The following is a 21622-nucleotide window of genomic DNA, read 5'->3' as shown; positions in this document are numbered from 1 at the left end:
TGTGGTCTTTTCTGTGTGCACACTATGGGCTCCGAGAAGAATAAAGGAAAGATTTCACCTCTGTCTCTACCCGGTTTGGCCACCGGGGATAGCACAATCCTACCACGGGGATGAAACATAGTCTCTGCTCTGTGAGATGCTCAGTTTTGATGTGATGATGATGCTCAGGTTATGTTATGCCAAAGTACTCTGGGTTTTATGTGTCTTAAAACCATCGATCTGCTATGTTTGAAAACATGTTTTGTTCTGTATGATAATCTTGGAAAATATTTTTGTTCTGCATGTTGTACTTTGTAAATGCTCATGTTTGCACGCTAGCATATGTCCTCTGCTTACTGAGTTGTTGATAACACACCCCCTTATCTCCATATATTTTTTTCAGATGATTTTGAATAGTCCAGCTAAAGATCAAGACTATAAAATATTGGGTGAGATGTCTTAAGAATAGTCGATTAATATCAGAAAGTTTCGATGAGTATTGGCGATGTTTGTTAAGAAATTTCAGTGTGTTCTGATTGCGTGGCATTTTGAAGAATTGATTATATCGAGGATTTGATAAATGAGTTTGTGTGATTATTTAAGTTGGAAGTGTTTACATTTGATTTGGAGTTCTTGGAAGTTTATTAGCAGTGTTGGAGTTGATTATTAGGTAACATGAGTTAACTCTCCGGGCCCTCGGAGACGGGACGTTACAATTGTGATACCCCATATGATATGGATAAGGGTAGGTGGTGTATGAGATCTCACATTACTTGGAAAGGAGAAGTTCTTGCTCTTTATAATGTTTCAATGTGGCTCTAATTGTATCATTGACTAGTCTTTTTGGAGTATAGGCCATGTGGTTTGGGCCTTCCATTAGAGCGTTACGAATGGTATCAGAGCCTGGTTCCAACCAGAAATGTGGGACTTGAGCCGTGCCACTTATAATGGACAGGCCCGACGAGGACGTCGAGAATTTAAGGATGGTAGATTGTAATACCCCATATGATATGGATAAAGGTAGGTGGTGTATGAGATCTCACATTGCGTGGGAATGAGAAGTTCTTGCTCGTTATAAGGTTCCAATGGGGCTCCAATTATATCATTGACTAGTCCTTTTGGAGTATAGGCCATGTGATTTGGGCCTTCCATTGGGGCGTTACAAATGGTATCAGAGTCTATCACAACCAGAAATGTGTGACTTGAGTCGTGCCACCTACAATGGACAGGCCCGACAAGGACGTCGGGAATTTAAAGGGGGTAGATTGTGATACCCCATATAATATGGATAAGGGTAGGTGGTGTATGGGATCCCACATTGCTTGGGAATGAGAAGTCCTTGCTCTTTATAAGGTTCTAATGTGGCTCTAATTGTATCATTGACTAGTCCTTTTGGAGTATATGCCATGTGGTTTGGGTCTTCCATTGGGGCGTTACATCTTTGTTGTCCCAGCTTTCATCTAAATCGTTGATGGCCTTGACAACAAGTAATGAATCACCTTCTAGAATGATCTTTTGTAATCCAGCTCAATCCCAAAAATAGTAGCCTAAGTGCAGCAAAGGATTTAGCAAGCATAGGGTCTGGAAATAATTATATGTTCATCCTCATATGCTAGAACTTTTCCTTCCCAATCTCTTGCAATTACACCAACTCCTACTTTGCATAGTTGTTTATTGATGGTTGCATTCCGATTAATCTCATCATTGCAATTTTTTCAAATTTCCACACAAAATATAATAAACAATTCAACTTTTTCAAATCCCAAAACAATAATAATATTAAAAATAATATTCTAATAATATTTTATTCAACTCATCTAAAACCATCTCAACTCATCTTTGAATCCAAACAGGATCTTAACAATATCCCTTGGAGGTGCCACCCATACACTGCTATTTGGTTGAGGATTTGCACACTGAATACCTTCTAAAAAATCACACTTTCCATAGATGTTAACATTGAAAGCAATGTATCTTTAAAACTATGATGACCAAAATTGATTTTCTGTAGTTTCTTGGAACATTGTCCCCAAACATCTTTTGTTGATTCACATGTCAAGAGTGCATGCTCAATAGTCTCTTGTTCTTGATCACAGATGGGGAACATTGGATTTTCCACCACTTTCTTTTTTAAAAAGTTAAATTTTGTAGGGAGACCATCTTAGCAAGCTTTCCACAAGAAAATTTTATCAGTATTAGAAACTAACAACCACCCCCGCCCCCCTAACTTACGTCACTTATCATCTTGGTGTTGCTTGTTGGATGATTGGCCCTTGTTCCTCTCTTGTACACATCTTTGTAAGTGATATGCACTTTTAACTGTGAATATTGAACCATTGGTTGTTTGTCTTCATATCAATTTATCAGCATTGCCACAATGACTGAGAGGAACTTGGCTTATTATTTCAGCTTCTTTACTCGAAAATACCTCATTGATTAGCTGCATATTCCATTGTCTAGAGTCTTGGTCTATCAACATAGGCACTTTGTTCTTTGCTAGAATTCTATGGGAACCACTTTGGATCTTGAATGATGTGGGTTGAGGGATCCATTTACCAGAGCTGATCTTGATGGATTCTCCATTGTCCACTCTCCAAAATAATCCTTCTTCAAAGAGTGGTTTTACTACCATGAAACTTCTCCAGATGAATGAGGGATTCCTATCCATTTTTTCCTGTTGAAAGTCCCATGTTGGATAATATTTCTGAGACATAACCTAAGTTACAAGTGAATAGGGTGCCTGTACTAGCCTCCAACATTATTTTGCTAGCATAGCCAAATTGAAATTCTCCAAATTAGAATCCTAGCCCTCCAACAGATTTTGCTTTTTCCATTTGATTCCAAGGGATCCAATGTATCCTTTTATCCTTATCTTTCTGACCCCACCAATAGTCTAGCATTATTATGTTGATCTCCCTTAAGATTGATTTTGGAATCTTGAATACATCCATGCAGTAGGTGGGAATTGCTTGAATCACAGACTTCAAAAGGACTTTCTTGCTAGCTTGAGATAGAAGTTTTGATTTCCAGTTGCTGATTCTTGGTCTAACTTTTTTCAAAATACTGTATTCTTTGTATCTTTGTATCTTCTTTAGTATTCATATTGAAGAATATAGATGTCTTCTCCTTGTTAAGCCTATGTCCTAATGAATTTTCATAGATCTCCCGTAACCTTAGCAGTCTACTCCACTCTAGTGAGCTTGCTTTGCAGAAGATGAGGTTATCATCTGCAAAAAAAAAGGGGTTGATATGGATCTAGCCCCTAGCCAATGGCACATCAATGATCTGTCCTTCAACTTTTGCTTGGTTTAGGAGTTGACTAAAGGCTTTAGAACAAAGTATGAAAAGATAAGATAAGAGAGGGTCACCTTGTCGAATGCCTCTTAAAGGTTTAAACTTTATGTATGGGGTTCCATTAATGAGCAAAGTGTTGGAAACAGTGGTAACACACCTCATTATGAACCCTATTTATCGGCTAGAAAATCTCATCTTTCTCATTATATCTTCCAAATATGGCCATTCAATCTTGTCATATGCCTTACATTTGTCCAGCTTTAAAGCCATAAATCCTTCCTTACTCATGCCTACTCTTTTAAATGATTTTAACATGTGTCTTTTTATACATTGGCGCAGATGATTACCCCTAAGGTACCGATGGACCAACGCCACCATTTGTTAAAAAAATTTAAGATGATAGGAAGAGTAAATTTTATTATTTATTTTATATTTTAATATTCATCCTCACATGTGGGCTAGACTCTCCCTTAATAAGTGGTCTCAATACATGAGATGAAGTATAGAATCAATGTTCGAACTCAAAACTTCTAATCTGATACAATGTGATATGAACTCGCGGGAACAGAATCCTTTGAACCCACAATCAATTTGAAAACTCTCCAAGAAAGTCAAAATCAAGTCAATGGATGGAGAACCTAGACTCAATGAGAACTCGTTTCAAGAACCTAGATTATATTAAAATCTAGACCAGTTGAAAAACCTGTCTCAAGAACACAGATTACAAAGGAGGAATGCCATAATGGTTGTGATTTACCTTTGATAAGTTCAAAAATTCAATTAAGAACAAGAGGAGATAAACTCAACTCACAATGAATAAATTCATCAAATTTCATAAACTGAATAAAATGTGGCTACAAAGAGTATTTAAACCAAAACCTAATTAAAACTCTAGCCAAAATAATGCCCCATCTTTCAAAAATACACCTGAGTGAACAGTGCCACGGCTACTGTACGGTGCTACAGTAACCCTAACCCTAATTCAATAAAATAATAATTTTCCCAACATGTCCTTGCATATGCCTCCTTAAGTGCTTCCCATAATAAACCCAATTATTCTAAACTAATAAAATAAGTTTTTAAAATGAATTAAACAAATTGAAAGCCTTCAAGTGCCCAAAGCCTTTAAGTCATGTTGTTGCCCTTTCCATAGCTTATCAAATGAATCAAAACTAAATCTTCATCATTTAAGCCCTTAAACTTGTATTTGGCCCATCTGGAACTTGCAACATATCTTTAAGACTAGGCTCACCTTAGTTCTCATCATTCCCCCTCTCCTCAAAAGAATTCGACCTCGAATCTCTACCTGGATCAAAAGGAAAAATGTTAGTAACATTATCATTAATTTCAAATGCATTATGATTAATTTGTTCAAGAATTTGAAACAATCCATCGAAGCTACTCCTATTGTCAACATATAAAGGCATTAAATCTAAAGGAGTAAATGGATTAAGTCTATAAATAATTTCAAAATGAGAATATAAAGTGGTAGTATGCATGGTCCTATTATATGCAAACTCTATAAATCCATCCATAACTACAAAAATAAAATCTCTACTCTTTTCTTTCCTAGACAGCCCCAAAACAAAGTCCATAGATATGTCTACACATGACTCACTAGGAATAGGTAAGGGTGTATACAACCCATGTGGCAAAAGCTTAAATTTGGTCTTTCTATATGTAATGCACCTGCCACAAATGCGATTGACATATTTCTTCATCTTAGACCAACATAAATGTTCATGCATAGTGTCTAAAATTTTCTTGACACCAGAATGACTACTCCAATTATATGCAAACTCAATGAAACACAAATGATACTCCCGCAAACGTTCATGCAACAAGTCAATGTATGGCAAATGATACTCCCATAAACGTTCCTGAAACACACCTAAAGCTTTTCTTACACTAAAATGATCACTCCAATTGTATGAAAACTCAATGAATGGCAAGCAATACTCCCACAAACGTTCATGCAACATGTTAATGAATGACAAATGATACTTCCACAAACGTTCATGTAACACTTCAATGAAAGGCAAATGATACTCCCACAAACGTTCGTGCAACACATCAATGAATGAAAAATTATACATCCACAAACGTCATTGAATGGCAAATGATATTCCCAAAAACGTTCATGCAACACAACAAAAGTCTTTCTTACTCCAAGGTTACCCAACAAACCACCATATCCATCACACACAAGCAACTTATGCATAAAACTAGTAGGCACACAAAATTTATTCTTTCTAAACAAGTACCAATCTAATTTATAGAACTTACCAAATGATGTTTTCTCACATGTTCCATACACACTAGCAAAGTCATCATCATTAGCATGCAATTCCTTATCATATTCAAGTCTCAACAATTTTGCATCTAAAATGAAGGCAATGACATATCTTCTTGCTAAAGTATCAACCACAAAATTTTCCATACCTTGTGTGTATTTGAATACATGAGGAAAAGTCTCAATACAATCATCCCGCTTAGCACGCATTCTAGTCAACAACTTATATTGTCCCTTTAAGTGTGTCAATGACCCATGTTCTTCAAAGAAAGGTCGGGTAGGAATTGTCACAGCTGGCACAAAATCAATGTAGTGCTCTATCTCCCTAATAGGTGGCAATCCACTAAACACACTGCTAGGAATCAGGACCTTATATCCCTGCAACAAAGAGACAACAATACTAGACAAATATACGTCAAGTTCGTTAGTATTAAGACTCGCCTTAGCATAAAAACTCACTTTTCTCTTTGTTTTTCTCTCACTTTCTTCACTCTCTCTTTTCTTTCCACTCTTTTTTTTCCTTTCACCCTCTTTTTCCTTTTCATTCTCTTTTTTTCTGTCACTCTTTTTTTCTTCATCTTTTTTTGTACTCTTGACCTCATAATTATTTTTCAACTCATACTCTTTTTTTCTTGTAGTCTTAGTCTCACCCTCTTCTTTTTTCTCTCTCATTTTTCTCTCTTTCTCCATTTCGGCCTCACAATTTCTTTTTTTTCTCAATCTCACATTAACTCTTGTTTTTCAGCTCAATCTCACATTCGCTCTTGCTTATTAGCTCAATCTCATTTTCACTTTTTCTTTTTAGGTCACTCTCACTTTTACTCTTTCTTTTTTTATCATTCTTATTTTCACTCTTTCTTTTTTGAGCAACCTCACTTTTCAACTTCAATTGGTCCCCATGGACCTGTGTTGGAGTTAAAGGAGCAAGTTTGACTGTTTTTCCATCCTTTTCAAAACTGTACATGTTCCTTAACCCATCATGACTCACCTTCCTATCATACTGCCATGGCTTCCCCAACAAAATATGACCAGCATGCATAGGCACTACATCACAAATGACCATATCCTGGTATTCTCAATTGAAAAATAAACTAACACTTGCTTATTTATCCTAACCTCTCCACAATCACTCAACCACTACAACATGTATGGTCTAGGGTGTTTCAAGGTAGGTAAATTCAATTTCTCAACTAAAGTGGTTCTAGCCAAATTAATACAACTCCTCAAATTAATGATTATACTACATACCTTATTGTTGATGTGGCATCTAGTATGAAAAATATTCTTACTCTGCTGCTCTCTATCATCCATCTTAATTTATGTATTGAGTGCACGCCTAGTAACAAGAGAATCACCTTACTCTTCTTTCTCATACCTATTTTCAACAATAGACTCACGTCGCCTCCAATCTCTCCTACCTTGCAGATTTCTAGTCGCTGCTTCTTGGTGATTCATCGTATCCCTCACTTCACCCAACACAAAGTTCAACTGCTCAAGCTATTGTTGCATGGCTTGCAATACAAAAGATGAGTTATCTGCTCTCCCCCTAGTGATGAGCTACTCCGATAAGACATTATAAGGTGCTGCACGAAAGAATGTTAGTGGTAAAAAGAAAACCTCACACACTCCCTTACGTGTTTACACTCAAATAATGGCACTTCACTCGTATTTCACTCTTAATTGGTTTTTTCCCAATAATAGTCTAACACTCTCTTGCCTTTTACCTCAAGAGTTTTCCCACTCCAGTTTTTCAAGAACTAATTGAACTCAATCAAGATAAAGCAATCTTGTTTTATCCCAACTAGTAATTAGGTCCAAAAAACAAGAACAAGAAAAGCACAGAAGGAATAAAAATGACACGAGAATCAATGAAGTTATACGAATGAAAGAGTAACAATAAGACAAGATACCAATTTTAATATTGTATGCAGCAGCCCCTTTGATGATAAGATTCAATCAACAAATTTCTTTCTTTCTCTTTTTTGTAACTATGTAGCAACATTTGTATATGCTACCTTTTCTTTTCCTCTTTTTTTTTTTTTTTGAATTTTCTTTTCTTTTCCTTTCTTTTTTCTTCTTTTCTTTTCCTGTCTTTTCTTTTCTTTTCTCTTCTTCTCTCAAAAGAGAAGAAGATAATCAATTATGAAATACTCAATTGTGAAAATCAAGCAATTGAATCAACCACACAAGAATTGACAATGAAATAGAAGAGAATCAATGGAACGACACTCCAAGCAATGGACAAACTTAGAGATGTAAGAAACCTTAGAATTTTGAAATCCTGGGTGATGCAAATTTCAGCCAAACCCAAAACCCTAAGAATTTCGGCAGCCTACTTTTTGTTTCTATTTTTTTTTTTTTGTAACCCAAGAACAATGAAGCCCTAGAATCAAAATTAAAGATACAATAATTAAAATATAGAATCAGACCTGATTGGAAACCTTGCTCTGAATACCAAATGATATGAACAGCTGGAACGGAATCCCTTGAACTCACAATCAATTTGAAAACTTCCCAAGAAAGCCAAAATTAAGTCAATGGATGGAGAACCTAGACCCGATGAGAACTCGTTTCAAGAACCCGTCTCAAGAACCCAGATTACAAAGGAGGAAAGCCACAAACATTGTAATTTACCTTTGATAAGTTCAAAAGTTCAATTAAGAACAAGAGGAGATAAACTCAACTCACAATGAATAAATTCATCAAATTTCATAAACTGATTAAAATATGGCTACAAAGAGTATTTAAACCAAAACCTAATTAAAACCCTAACCAAAATTATGCCCCATCTTTCAAAAATACCCATGAGTGAACAGTGTCGCGACTACTATATGGCGCTACAGTAACTCGGCTACAGTAACCGTTACCCTAATTCAATAAAATAATAACTTTCCCAACATGCCCTTGCATAGTTTCTCTTAAGTGTTTCACATAATAAACCCAATTATTCTAAACTAATAAAATAAGTTCTTTAAATGAATTAAATAAGTTGAAAGCCTTCAAGTGCTTAAAGCCTTTAAGTCATGTTGTTGCCTTTTACATAGCTTATCAAATGAATCAAAACTAAATCTTCATTATTTAAGCCATTGAACTTGTATTTGGCCCATCTGGAACTTACAACATATCTTTAAGACTAGGCCCACCTTGGTTCTCATCAAGGTCTAGGTTCTCCATCCGTTGACTTGATTTTGACTTTCTTGGAGAGTTTTCAGATTGATTGTAAGTTCAAGAGATTCCATTTCCGCGGGTTCATATAAAAACTTCTGGTCTGATACAATGTGAACTCAGGCTTACTTACATAAATGGTCAAGTCAACTTACCAACCTAATGGAAAAAGATATATGGTCTTTAGTATTTATTTAATATCTTACCATAGGCATATAACTTCTATATTCAGCTATGTCTTACAATTTACTATGGGGTTAAATTTAGATTTGCCAATTTTTATCTGTGCATTCATATAAAGACCATATATATTGTTAGGTAGGTTGACCCAAAGATCCTAATTCGGCCCCATGGCCCATAGGCAGGGTTGACCAAGAAATATTGAAGTTAATCACTTTTCAATAAGACCATTTGCAATTTATTTTACTCATATTAATAAGATACTTTGCAATTTGATATAAAGTGATCTAATCTCAACGACTAGCCACATGAGAGACAATCTCTAGGATAAGTTTGAATTAATTTTGGGGGATATAGGCCCTCGAAAAGAAGTTTTCTGCGAGTGCTCTTATGATAATTCAACTTACTTTTATGTTTTGTGCATTTATGCATTTTAAATATTTTCTGATAGAAAATATAAATAAGGATTTAAAAACTTGAAGAAAAATATAAAATTTAAATAATATTCATGATCAGTTAATTTATTTTAAATAAACTCATTCTTATTTACAAAAGGCAGTCTCGTTTGTTTTCAGATATGAGATGAGATGAGTTAAGCTAAGATTAAAGTGAAAAAGTTGAATAAATATTATTAGAATATATTTTTTAATATTATTTTTGTTTTGGGATTTGAAAAAGTTGAATTATTTATTTTATTTTGTGTGAGAATTTGGAAAAGTTGTAATAATGAGATGAGAGATTTTCAAAATTTTGGATTTTAGTCTTGAAAGCAAACCAAGCCTAATTAATTTGTTAGTTCCATGTAAAATATATATCATCAATGAGATTTTATACATTTTTAATAAACTTGATTAATCATGAATTAATTACCATTAAAATTATAGTGTTCATGTTCATTAGATTAACTATATTTATGGACTATAACGTATATCGTCTTTTATTATGAATACATTATTTGTACCATATCTTATGACTTTATTTATAAGTTTAGAAAATAAATTTTGGAGTTTGTATAATAATTTTAACATTTTATATATAAATTTACAAATATGTACGTTATATATATATATATATATATATATATATATATATATCTCCTAGCATCTATCTCCATATAAACAGTAATGAACAGTGCTTTATGTTTGACAATTTTTTTTCTATCAATGCCCCTGGTAGTTGGGTCTTATTACAGTCTTATTACAATCTTTCATCATTAAATAAATGATGAAATTTTGCTAAATATTTTTAAGAGAGTAAAACCATCTAAATAATTAAAATTTTTAAGATAATTTAAATCTCATAATATTCTTAATTAACTAAAATCATTTAGATAAAATGATTTTCTTCAATTATAATATTTTTGGGGCTTCCAAAATATAAGAGGCTTACTTTAATGATGAAAGAACGTGAGAGCAACATAAGAATAAAACTCCGTGGGTCATCGAGTAGTGTGGTTGAATTTTTATTAATCGTGAGATAATTTTTTTGTTCATACGATCAAATTTTGGAAAGTATCTTCTATTGCCATAATTTGAGTATATTTTCTTAGTCTTGAAAATGCAAAAACATGGAGGGTGGATTTGCTTCATAGCAGCTCATTACATCTTCTACATGGTTGTAGGTAACATGACATGCATGCATTGATATCTACCGTCAAATATGGTTAATTTGTAGAGCTGAAACTTTCATGCAAACTCTTCTTGTTAAAGTTTGCATGGAAATGTATGGAGATACTACAGTTGGAACAAACTCTTTTTGTTAAAGTAGAGAAAGATGAAAATTCATAGATGCTTGCTTATATTAGGTTTTATGCTCCTATGCATTATGCTATTTACTAATCAGTTTTATGTACTCTTTCAATCTTGATGATTGTGAACTAACAACTAATTCAATTATTTAAGATTTTGTGTTGCATGTAAGGAGTCACACTTTACTTACTGTTTAGACACATTATTTTTAGGAATTTTGTTTTTTCTTCCAATTAAACAGATGTGGCAAACATGCTTTGCACGTTAAACCACTGCTAGTATATATATATATATATATATATATATATATATATATAGCCATATTCACAAGAAATATTTAAGCTACATCCATCAGATTAGGAAGAGTATTTAGTCTCATCTTTTAATTACTTTATATGAATTCATACCAATTGAACAAGCATTATACAAGTTAAGCTCATATACAATGATCCTAAATTTTGGTTAAAGCTCGTTTCATTTCATAAACGGGTTGAACTTGAATTGAGCTTGAGATATTTATGAACAATTCTATTTGTCTATAACTCTATGTCTCAGACTCAAAGGGGGAAAATACAATTCTATTTTAGTACTCCCTATGGGAAAGCCCCCTTTGCAGGTTGAATCTGTGGGTGGATAACCCACTCACAGAGTAGGGTGGCTATGCTATCCCTCCCTCAAAAAGGAGGGGCACTCGCCCTTTTTCATTTTCTGCTTAAATTTTGCTATTTTTTAGAATGTGTCAAAAGGATAATGATGCTAATGTGGATTAACACCTGGTTAAGGCATCATTAATTTTCCTAATGACAGACAAACTGAGGGACTTATTTTATAAAATTCACACGCATGATAAACATTGAGTCCAAATTGAAAACATAGATTATTTGTCCCCACTACAAATCACATAAATTGATATATTTTACCCTCAATATAATGATTCCATACTAATCCATTAGTCTTACAATGAAGAGGAAGCCTAGGTTTGCTTCCTCCTTTTTTCCTCTCTCCAGGAGATTTCGCTCTCAACCAAAAACTTAAAAATCCCATCTTCATTCACCCAGAGGGCGACGGGGGAGCTTTGGCTCCACCTGCCCTCCTGTTTGGCTTGTCTCAAAGCTGTCCAACCCCTTTTTTTGGTTTTTAACTTGTTTTCCATCCATAGCAAGGAGAATCATTGATCTATTGCTTTCTGGCCTCCCACGACCGCCATGCACCCTACCATAAGACTCATTAGCCGTTAATCCTTCAAACTGTCGAAGCAGAATGTCAAACAGAGCAACGCATACATCTCATGCGCGGCTCAAATAGCGCGTGAGATCCATGCGCCGCCGCATCGAGGTCTCCGCCACGAGCAGCATTTTAGGGGCCAGTGAGCTCGAATTAGATCCGACCAACCTCCACTCTCCTAGTGTGGCATGTGGTCTCCATGTGCCTCCACAATCCTTACCGATCGTCCACCGGAAATTCGACGCATTTCTCGCTTGCTGTCTTCCTATGTTTTCGCTTCTCCTAACCAAGGATCGTGGGAAAGAGGTAGTGAAAGTCTCCTTTAGCTAGTCCATACCAGCAAAATGTAGCACAAAACATTTCACTACAGTTTCTAGTCATAGTATTACAATCCATTTATCAGACTGTATCGAAATTGCTTCATGCAACTTTACTTTGTTGGAAATGAATGATGGTTAAGTCATTGGCCCTAGATCCCTCTTTTTTCTCTTTCTTATGTTGTATTTCCTTATTTAGGATGAATTTGGGGCTTCCCACCTTGTTGACCCTCTTGTCCTGTAACTGTAAAATATATTTATAATTTTTTTTTTGAAAAAGTTGGAGCCACATGTCCAATAATGGCCCCTTGTCAATTTTATTAATAAGCTCTCACTTATGACAGAGGAAAACCGCGGTAACAGCATCACACTTGGGGGTTACAAGATAACAAGAAAAACCAAAAACCCAAGTGTTCAAAAAGACCTTATCCTCTCAACCGAAGGACACCAACAAATACAAATGAAAAAAAAAAAAAAAAAAACACAAACCTTAATCTCTCATGCTACAGACTCTAAAGTCTGAGAGCATACAGGCCCATTCTGTCAACTTTTAGGATCCCTTTAACCTTATGCAGAACCTCCTGGAATTTCTCCCATGTACCTGGATTCTGATCCGAACCCCAACGAGCAAGAAAATCTGCCCTTGAATTTCCTTCTATAAAGATATGTCTGATCTTAAATTCCAATGAAGAAAGAATCGTTTGTATCCTATCCCAATAATCTTCCAGGTACCATATACTACATCTTCCCTTTCCAACCAATTAGCAACTAATAAAGAATCTACTTCAATCTCAATTTTTTTGATCGCCAAGTCTTTACGATGTTGTAAACCATAGTATAAAGCTCGTAACTCCACTTCATTATTAGTCCCAAAAGTCAACTCTTTAGCTATGACCCATATTAGACAACCCTTATCATCCCTGATAAGGCCGCAAGCTCCCATTCGACTAGGATTACCCAGAGAGCTTCCATTCACATTTAGTTTAAACATCCCGCAGAATGTTTATTCCATTTCACAAGGCAAGCTTTCGGCCTAGACTCATCCTTAATCGGAATATTGAAAGATTGTGGAATTTTTTCGTCCCCCTCCTTAAGCTTTTACTAGCACGCAAACTTAAACCAACCCAAGCTATAGCAGCTTTTATCGCCCTCCAAAGAGTATTCACATTATTCAATTTCCCCTCCATGCAAGCTTTACATCTCCAAACTCAAAGGGACCAAGTTAAAATAATAGGAATAAGGCCCAACAACGTACCTTTTTTTTATGAATGAGCTGCCCTCCGAAACCATAGCTCCATGTTAGTTTTCCAAGGTCTACTCGGGTCATAAGGCATTCCCATATGTAAGGAAACTCTTCACCAAATCTCTGTTGCAATCATCCCTATGGCGAGGACATGGTCTTGATCTTCCATACATCCTTGAGTACAACACTCACATTTCGAAACCAGATGGATACCCAAAGAACTAATACGTGCATCAACACTAAGGCTAGAATTTAAAGCCTTCCAAATAGTAACCGAATATTTCTTAGGGAGAGCGGAGTGCCATATCCAGGACGCCCATTCAGATTTTGGCGCACGAACACGGATACAATCCCATTCCGACTTAGATGGGAAATCCCCATTCTAATTCGGTTTCCAAATCAACACATATGCGCCTTCTTTATATTCCCCTAGACCATCCAGAATTTCCTCCAGCTTTGACTCCTCCACCAATTCTTTTAACAAGTCCACATCTCATCCACCAATTCTGAATTCGGCATTCTCTAACCTTTAAAGACGGCTACGCAGAGATGTCACATGACTCTACAAGAGGACCTGATTTTAACCAAGGATCTCGCCAAAAGGACACTTGTTCATCCTTAACATGCCACCAAGCATGACTAAGCACCTTCGGAACCATATTAATGATATTTTTCCATAATAATGAACATTTACAATTATCCACCAACGTCACATGGTTGCCTTTGCAATACTTATGTTTAAAAAATTAGCCCATAGCGAATCTTGGGTCAAGAGATTCCAAGCCATCTTCATGAATAGCGAAGATTGAACTTCCTCTAGTTTCCTTAAGCCCAGGCCCCCTTCCAGAGTCGGGGAGCAGATCTTCTGCAGCCACCCACTTCAGCTTTGGCTTCCCATTCGAAGTGCCCCCAAAAAATTTACTCATGAGTCTATTTAAAGAAGCCACCATAGTCTTGGGAGCAGAGAGGACCGATAACAAATGCACCGGAATACTCGACACAACATATTTCAATAAAATAAAAAGAGCACCAGCCGTTAAAAATCTATTTTGCCATCCATCCAAACGACCCCGAATACGAGTCAAGAGATCATCAAAGTAAGAAATCTTTAACCAATCAGTAATAAGGGAACACCCAAATACTTAACCGGAAAAAAGACTTCAGTAAACAAGGTCAACTGCAATACATTTCTTTTTTGAGCAATCGTATAATATTTGGGAAAAAAATATAGAAGACTTATCTTTACTAACCATCTGACCCGACCAGTCTTCATATAGCGCAAATACATCTCTAATAGCTTTCAAGGAAGATCTCCCTCCATTGGTAAAGACCACAATATCATCAGCATAGAGTAAGTGAGAAATCAGAGGAGTACCACGGAGATGAGAGAACGGAACAATTTTTCCAGTAGCAAAATTATGTTTCAACAAACAAGAGAGAGTTTCTTCAACCAGAATAAACAAATATGGCGATAAAAGATCTCCTTGACGAAGACCACGACCACTGGGGAAAAAAACCCATTGCCAACCCATTCATAACCACCGAGAACCAAGGAGTCGAAATACATTGTCTGATCAGCTCACAAACACGAAAGGACAACCCCAAAAGTTTTCATCACATGTAATAAAAAATCACAATCAATGTTGTCATACGCCTTAGCCATATCTACTTTTATGAGCATATTTCCACCTCGAACCTTCTTGTTGATCATCTGAATCATCTCTTAGGCTAAAGTAACATTTTCAAATATACTTCAGGTACCTTGTTCAGGCAAAATAATTTTGCTCAATATTGGAGACAATCTTCGAACCAATATTTTAGAAAACACCTTATAAATGACAGAACACAAGCTTATAGGTCGGAACTTATCAAAACTTGTAGGTTGCTGCATTTTTGGGATAAGCACAATATGATAAGCCGAATAAAATCTAGGCATCGGAGCCCCACTAAGAAAATCTCTAACTGCTGCCACCACATCATTATCAACAATATCCCAACACGATTTATAGAAACCCGAACCAAACCCATCGGGGCCTGGGCTACTATCTACCGGAATAGAGAACATGGCTTTTTTTACCTCTTGGATGGAAGTGAGCTGAAGGACACAATCATTCTCCTCCTCTAAAACAAAATTATGTACATACCTCGACAAATCTGAGAGATCTCTATGTTGTCTAGCCTGAAGGAAGGCCATAAAAAAATCCACTGCTCCTAAATGAATATCGATAGGCACGTCCCATCCTGAAGTCTCATTTCATGAACAACAGGCTTAGTTAAAGAAGCAAAAGTCTTAAAAACTTGGCCGACGCCTCCCCTTTTTCCATTCCGCTAAGCTTTACCTGTTGTGAAAGCCTAGTTTCTTCTCTTCGAATCCATAAATCAAGTTGTTCTTTAGCGACCAGTAACTCCAACTCGATGTCCTCTGAGAAACCACCCTGAAGTTGGCTTTCTAAATGATCAATCTGAGTTTCCAAGGCCTGAATATTAAGCTCAGTACGCCCAAAGACCCAACGATTCCACTCCTTTAGAACCACTTTTATTTTTTTCAGCTTAGTAGCCAAACCGAAAAAACCCATAGACACACCTGGAACGTTCCATGCCTCTTCAACAACATCTCGGAAGTTCTCATGCGAAACCCACATTTGTTGGAACTTAAAAGAGGAAGGACCATAATGAGTTATTGGAGAATGTAGGACAAAAGACATCGGAGCATGATCGGAAGTTGTACAGGTCAGATCTTTACAATAAGCTTCGGTAAAGAATTAGCAGCCAAGGTATTGACTAGCCATCTGTCAATCTTTGACCAACTTCGAGCTAAACCCCTCTGACCATTGCACCACAAGAACTTACTCCTGGCTGATTTCATATATACTAAGCCACAATTATTAATGAATTCATTAAAATCATCCATAGCAGCCCTCAACCAAGGTCTACCACCTCTTCTTTCCTCCTCATAACGAATAACATTGAAATCCCCAAGACACAGCCAAGGACTATCTTGCACAGCATCCAGTTGTAGTAGACTCCAGAGATCTCGTCTTTCCAAATAACTACATTTAGCATAAACCACAAACACAAAGACTTGTCGAGAGTTATTAACCATAGAAATTGTGATATGTTGAGCACTAAAATTAGTGACGGAGAGCTGCATTCCCCTACCCCAAAGCACCCAAAGTTTACCACCAGCACTGTGATTCAAAAAACTATTCTCAAAATTCAAACTAGTACGTAGAATTTCCATCCTAGTATCATCTGCAAACGGCTCCGCTAACATAAGAAAATTCACCTTCAATTTCCTAACCAACTTACACAACCTTCTCTGTGAAGATCTGAGTCCACGAATATTCCAAAACAAAGGGTTACAAATCATAGATCCATGCAGACGGATTTGCGAGGAACCGGAGTTGAGCTTCTAAGTTTTCTTCCACCCTTCGCCTGATTTTTTTCCTGAATAGCATCACTATCCGATGGGTGTCGTTTATTTTTACTGAGATGTTCCCCATGCTCATTATTTGGTTCTGAAACACTTTCATCAGTTGGTTCTGTAACTTGCTACTCTTGGAAATTAACATGTTCCGGTATATTTTCCTGGATCATGTCATCAATTCTCTCTTCAATAAACAAGTTGTTCGCTACCTCCGACATATCAAGAATCGTGATCCATCCTATAACTTGCGGTTCTTTCAATTAAACATGTGCCAACATATTTTCCTGCATCATTTCATCACTCATCTCTTCAATAACCAAGTTGTTCTCTACCTCCGAGATCTCAGTAAGTGCACTCAATGAACCCTTACTCTCTGTTTTTGAACTGTCTTGGTCTCTCTGTTTGGACCATAAAACCATGGCATTATTCACAGGTTCTGCAACTAAATGCTCTCGAATTGTAACCAATTGTTCCCCCTCAAGTTCTTTCAGAGTACTATCTCCAAATCTGTGACTAACTACACCCTGCTCTTCCTTTGAAAAACTAGGACCATCCCCCCCAAAGTTACCTAACCCATCCTCCAAACTTGCATTAGGATCAATCACCTCCAATGTAGGATTTTCCAACACAAGAGCCATAACAAAGAACCATTAACCCCTAGCTCAGCGGTGTCTTTATTCACGGTTTCAAAAAGATTGTCATCTTGCTGATTTGACCACAACACCAATGTATTCATCTCAGTTTCAGTTTCCATAGCAACCCTATTATGATCAAGTAACGCCCCCTCTGTGTCCTTCATACAACTACCCTCAGGCCCATGCTCATTTACCAATCGATTCACCTTAGACCCACTAGGACCAGCCCCCACAGCATCGACCAATTCACAGCATCTACCAATGTCAACAACTCTACCTCCTTAGGATTTTCCACCACCGTCTCTATTTTTTTAGGTTTCCAAACTTGCACAATTTTTCTACTTCCTTTCAATCTCAGGTCACTAGCTTTTTTAACCCTCACTTTCCTTGAACCCGACAGTTTGAGCAAAAAGTAGGGAGAGTTTCATACTCAACCTCAATACAAAACTAGAACAAAGGTGAGGCATACCGATCCAAAGTCCCTTGATAGGTTCCTTGGAAGCATCCCTTTCAAGGCATACTCTTGCTCCATCCATTTTGGTTACACACTTTGTGGCATTGTCACGGTGTAAGAAACGCCCAAGTGGAGCAGTGATAATTTTCAAAAATGATTCATGATAAAAATTGGGGGGCAAACCTAGGAGAAAAATCAAAATCGGCACCAACGATGGTTCCGTGTCCTCATCAAATTCTATATGCCAGTGGAAGCCACGGTAACTCACTCCATCCACATCGGTAGCTTCCCTCGAAAGTGCCTTCACAAAGTTAGCTTCATTAGAAAAATGCACAAAGACGTTATGTGGCTTCCTCATAGCGGAAACCACAAGTTGAGCGGCCAAACCCCAGCAGCTTCTGATAAACGCATGGATATTTATAAAACTTGCTTAGGAAAAAAAAAAAAAAAAATCCTATAGTCTTGCTCCTTTCAATGAGTTGGAAGTTTTTAGTGATACTCCACTTGAAAAACTAATAAATGGAAATAAAGTTTGAGGGAAAGAAGTCCATTCCATTCTAGAACTTTTCATGAAACCTTTTCATATAATTGTTTATTATCCAAACAACATCATCGGTTGAAGTAGGGGTGCTACCCGCATCCCATGGGGCAGGGTTGCCCCCATCCCACCCCTCGCCCCCACATTAAATCCACCGTGATGTGGAGGTCCCCGGTCCATGTGCTAGGGGCAAACCCCTCATCCGTCCCCCCCCCATCCACTGCCACTCACGGCTATGAGTTGTACCAGCCGAAAACAAAATACAAAAAAAAAAAAAAAAATCAAATCCACAACAAATTTACAAAACCATCTAAAATCCACAATACACGTCATAAAGCAAAACTAGAAACCATATCAGATTAAAAATAGCCAAAAATTTGAAGATCTAAGGAAAGAAAAAAAAAACAAAACATCGTCCATGGGTTGGCACCACCAGAAAGGAGAGAGAGAGAGAGGGAGAGAGGGAGAGAGAAGATGGAGACGCGGATCGTGTTGTCATGGCGACTGCAAGAGGGAGAAAGGGCAACAATGCACAACAAAGAAGAGCTCAAAACGACACACGGAGAAAGAAGGAAAGAGAGAGAGAGAGAGAGAGAGAGAGAGAGAGAAGTGATATGCAGGGAGGGGGTGGAACCCTAAACCCTCGCTCCCCCCCTCTCCCCACCAAAAAAAAGGACGCCGCTTTGGCATTCTTTTATTTAAAAATAAAAAATAAAAAATTCATTACCAACAAAACATTTTTTTATACAAATGTATGTATATATATATAGGATTTCCCAGTGTGCACCCCTCTCCCACCTTTGTTTCCCCTATCAGGCGAGAGGGCACGCCCCCGTATGGGCAGACAATATTACCCGCGCCACCCTAGCGAGGGCGGGGCAGACTAGGGTGAGGTGGCGGGGGCCAGAGCCTTGCCGCCCACCCCTAGGTTGAAGTGCATGTCAAAGACCAAATTATCAAATTCAGACTTGAGTCACACCATAGTAGCCTTACAACGTTATTTTTTAAAAAATTTTACCTATATTGACTTGTCAAAAAAACAAAATTACCTACATTGTGGATGAGAATAAACTACAAACAAAACAAGGCACCGAACTAAAATTATGTCCATATGTCCATATATCAAAGTTTAAACTTTAGTGTCTACATACAGGACAGTGGTTTTAGTGTACCTTGATCTTTGTCTATGGTTTAAGAGGAACTACAACCATAGGAACAGACACCTAGTGAGTTTTGATCAGTGCCTTCCTTTTCTCTGGGAGAAAGAGTGAGGTTCCAGTGCCTTGGGTTATTCTCAAAGGTTAATGTCTCACTTCCTGTGAGCTTTGTTATTTGGTTCTTAGGTTTTCAATGGAAGCAGAGGACTGAAAGTTCTTTTTTCCATGTCAATCTGGAAAACTACACAGAGGAAGATGCACGAGGCAAAAACTGTATTGTGGGGGAAGGCTCTAACCAAGAAAGGTGTTAACAGTGAGGATTTTAGGGTCACAATGTCTCAACTATGGAGGTTGGAAGGGTGGATTATTTTCAAAGAGTTGGGAGAACAATGCTTCATGATTGAATTCCAAAAATTGGTAGACAAAGGGAGAGTCTTAAGTGGACGTCCATGGTTCTTCGATAGACACCTTCTGACCATGATGGAAGTGGATAAAACAATATCTATCCATGCATTACAGTTTCGTTTTGAACCCTTTTGGGTGCAACTGCATAACCTTCAGTTGGCAACCCTGACAAAAGATTTCCAGAAGCAATTTGCAGCATCCATTGGCCACGTAATCAGGGTAAAACTGAGGCTGATGGACGTGCTTGGGGGAGATGCCTCAGAGTGAGAGTAGTGGTGGACCTCCACAAACCTCTGTTGAGAGGGAAATGGCTAATGCTGGGTGAAAAACAACATTGGATTTCCTTTAAATACGAAAGATTACAAAGTTTCTGCTTCAAATGTGGGGTGTTTTATCATAAAGGGAAAAACTGTACACGGCTGAGAACGGATCAACAAGTAGATGAATAGGTCCCATACCCGTTTGGCCCCTGGTTACGAAGGCAACCCAGGAACACCAACATTTTTTACAATCGTAGATACGGTGGTGGCAGAGGTGGCAACCACCGCAATGGTGATCAACAAGGAGATCGGGATCATTTTGATTGAGAGGATTCAAAGTACACTAGCCAGTTTGACAAAGTGGAAGTCTTGGCAGGGAAACAGGAAACGTACCCAACGGAAAATGAGGAAAAAAGATCTCGAGGGGTCCAATCTCACACACCAACAGAAGAAAAAGTGGGCAAAGGAGCTGTTCAGGGTGGTTATCTTGGGAATCATTCACAAGCTCAGATAGGAGACCATCTCCCAGAAGCCATGCAGTCAACGCACGTGCATCAATAGGTGATAGGCAGTTTGAATAGCACAGGAGATCATGTGAAACCTGGTAGGGAGGACTTGGTAAGCACTGTAAGAAGGTGGAAAAGGAAGGCTCGTGAAAGGCTCATCCATGAGGAAGGCAATGGTGATACTCCACTGGCTGATATATCCAATAGGTCAGTCAGAGTTAATTATCAGAGGGTATGCAAGAGAAGGAAGACACAAATTAAATATGCTTCAAAGAAGTTTAAGGAGCATGATAATACGAAGGAAAACTATCTTGTTAAGGCAGAGGCTGATTTCCAGCCCTACCATAATCAGTGAGTATTTTGGTATGGAACTACCGAGGGCTTGGGAACCCTCGGACAGTTAGTGTCCTTAGAAATTTATCTAAGGAAAAGTGTCCCATATTGGTTTTCCTAGTGGAAACTAAAAGTAGAAACAGAAGGATGGAAGAAATCAAGAGAAGTTTGAAGATGGATGGTTGTTTTGCAGTTGACCGTGTGGGACTAAGTGGTGGTATTGCTCTTTTATGGAAAGAAAAATGGAATGTCAAAGTGATAAATTATCCTAGATGGCACATAAGTGCACTAGTCCAGGAAGAGGACAGTGGACCAACATGGCAATTCATAAGTTTCTGTGGCCACCCAGATACTAGAAAGAGGAGCAGCATTTGGCAACTTTTGAAGATGCTAAAACCTGCCAGCCCCATGGTCTGGCTTTGCTCTGGACACTTTAATGAGATCCTTCACCAAAAGGAGAAAAT

General features: G+C 37.5%; 1 protein-coding gene across 1 annotated transcript; it reads right to left on the bottom strand.

Moving 5' to 3' along the window:
* Positions 1 to 14189: 14189 nt before the first annotated feature.
* Positions 14190 to 16085, bottom strand: LOC108985899. Its single transcript, XM_035683725.1, has 4 exons — positions 15783 to 16085; positions 15588 to 15691; positions 14694 to 14946; positions 14190 to 14549 (listed from the first exon to the last, which is right to left on the bottom strand). The coding sequence occupies exons 1-4, from the start codon at positions 16083 to 16085 to the stop codon at positions 14190 to 14192; spliced, it is 1020 nt and encodes a 339-aa protein (XP_035539618.1).
* Between the last annotated feature and the right edge of the window lie 5537 nt (positions 16086 to 21622).

Source organism: Juglans regia, chromosome 12 (genome assembly GCF_001411555.2).
Source record: "Juglans regia cultivar Chandler chromosome 12, Walnut 2.0, whole genome shotgun sequence".
In the NCBI taxonomy this organism is placed as follows: Eukaryota; Viridiplantae; Streptophyta; class Magnoliopsida; order Fagales; family Juglandaceae; genus Juglans; species Juglans regia.
The sequence above is the reverse complement of the archived record's forward strand: the minus strand, read 5'-3'. Positions and strand labels throughout refer to the sequence as shown.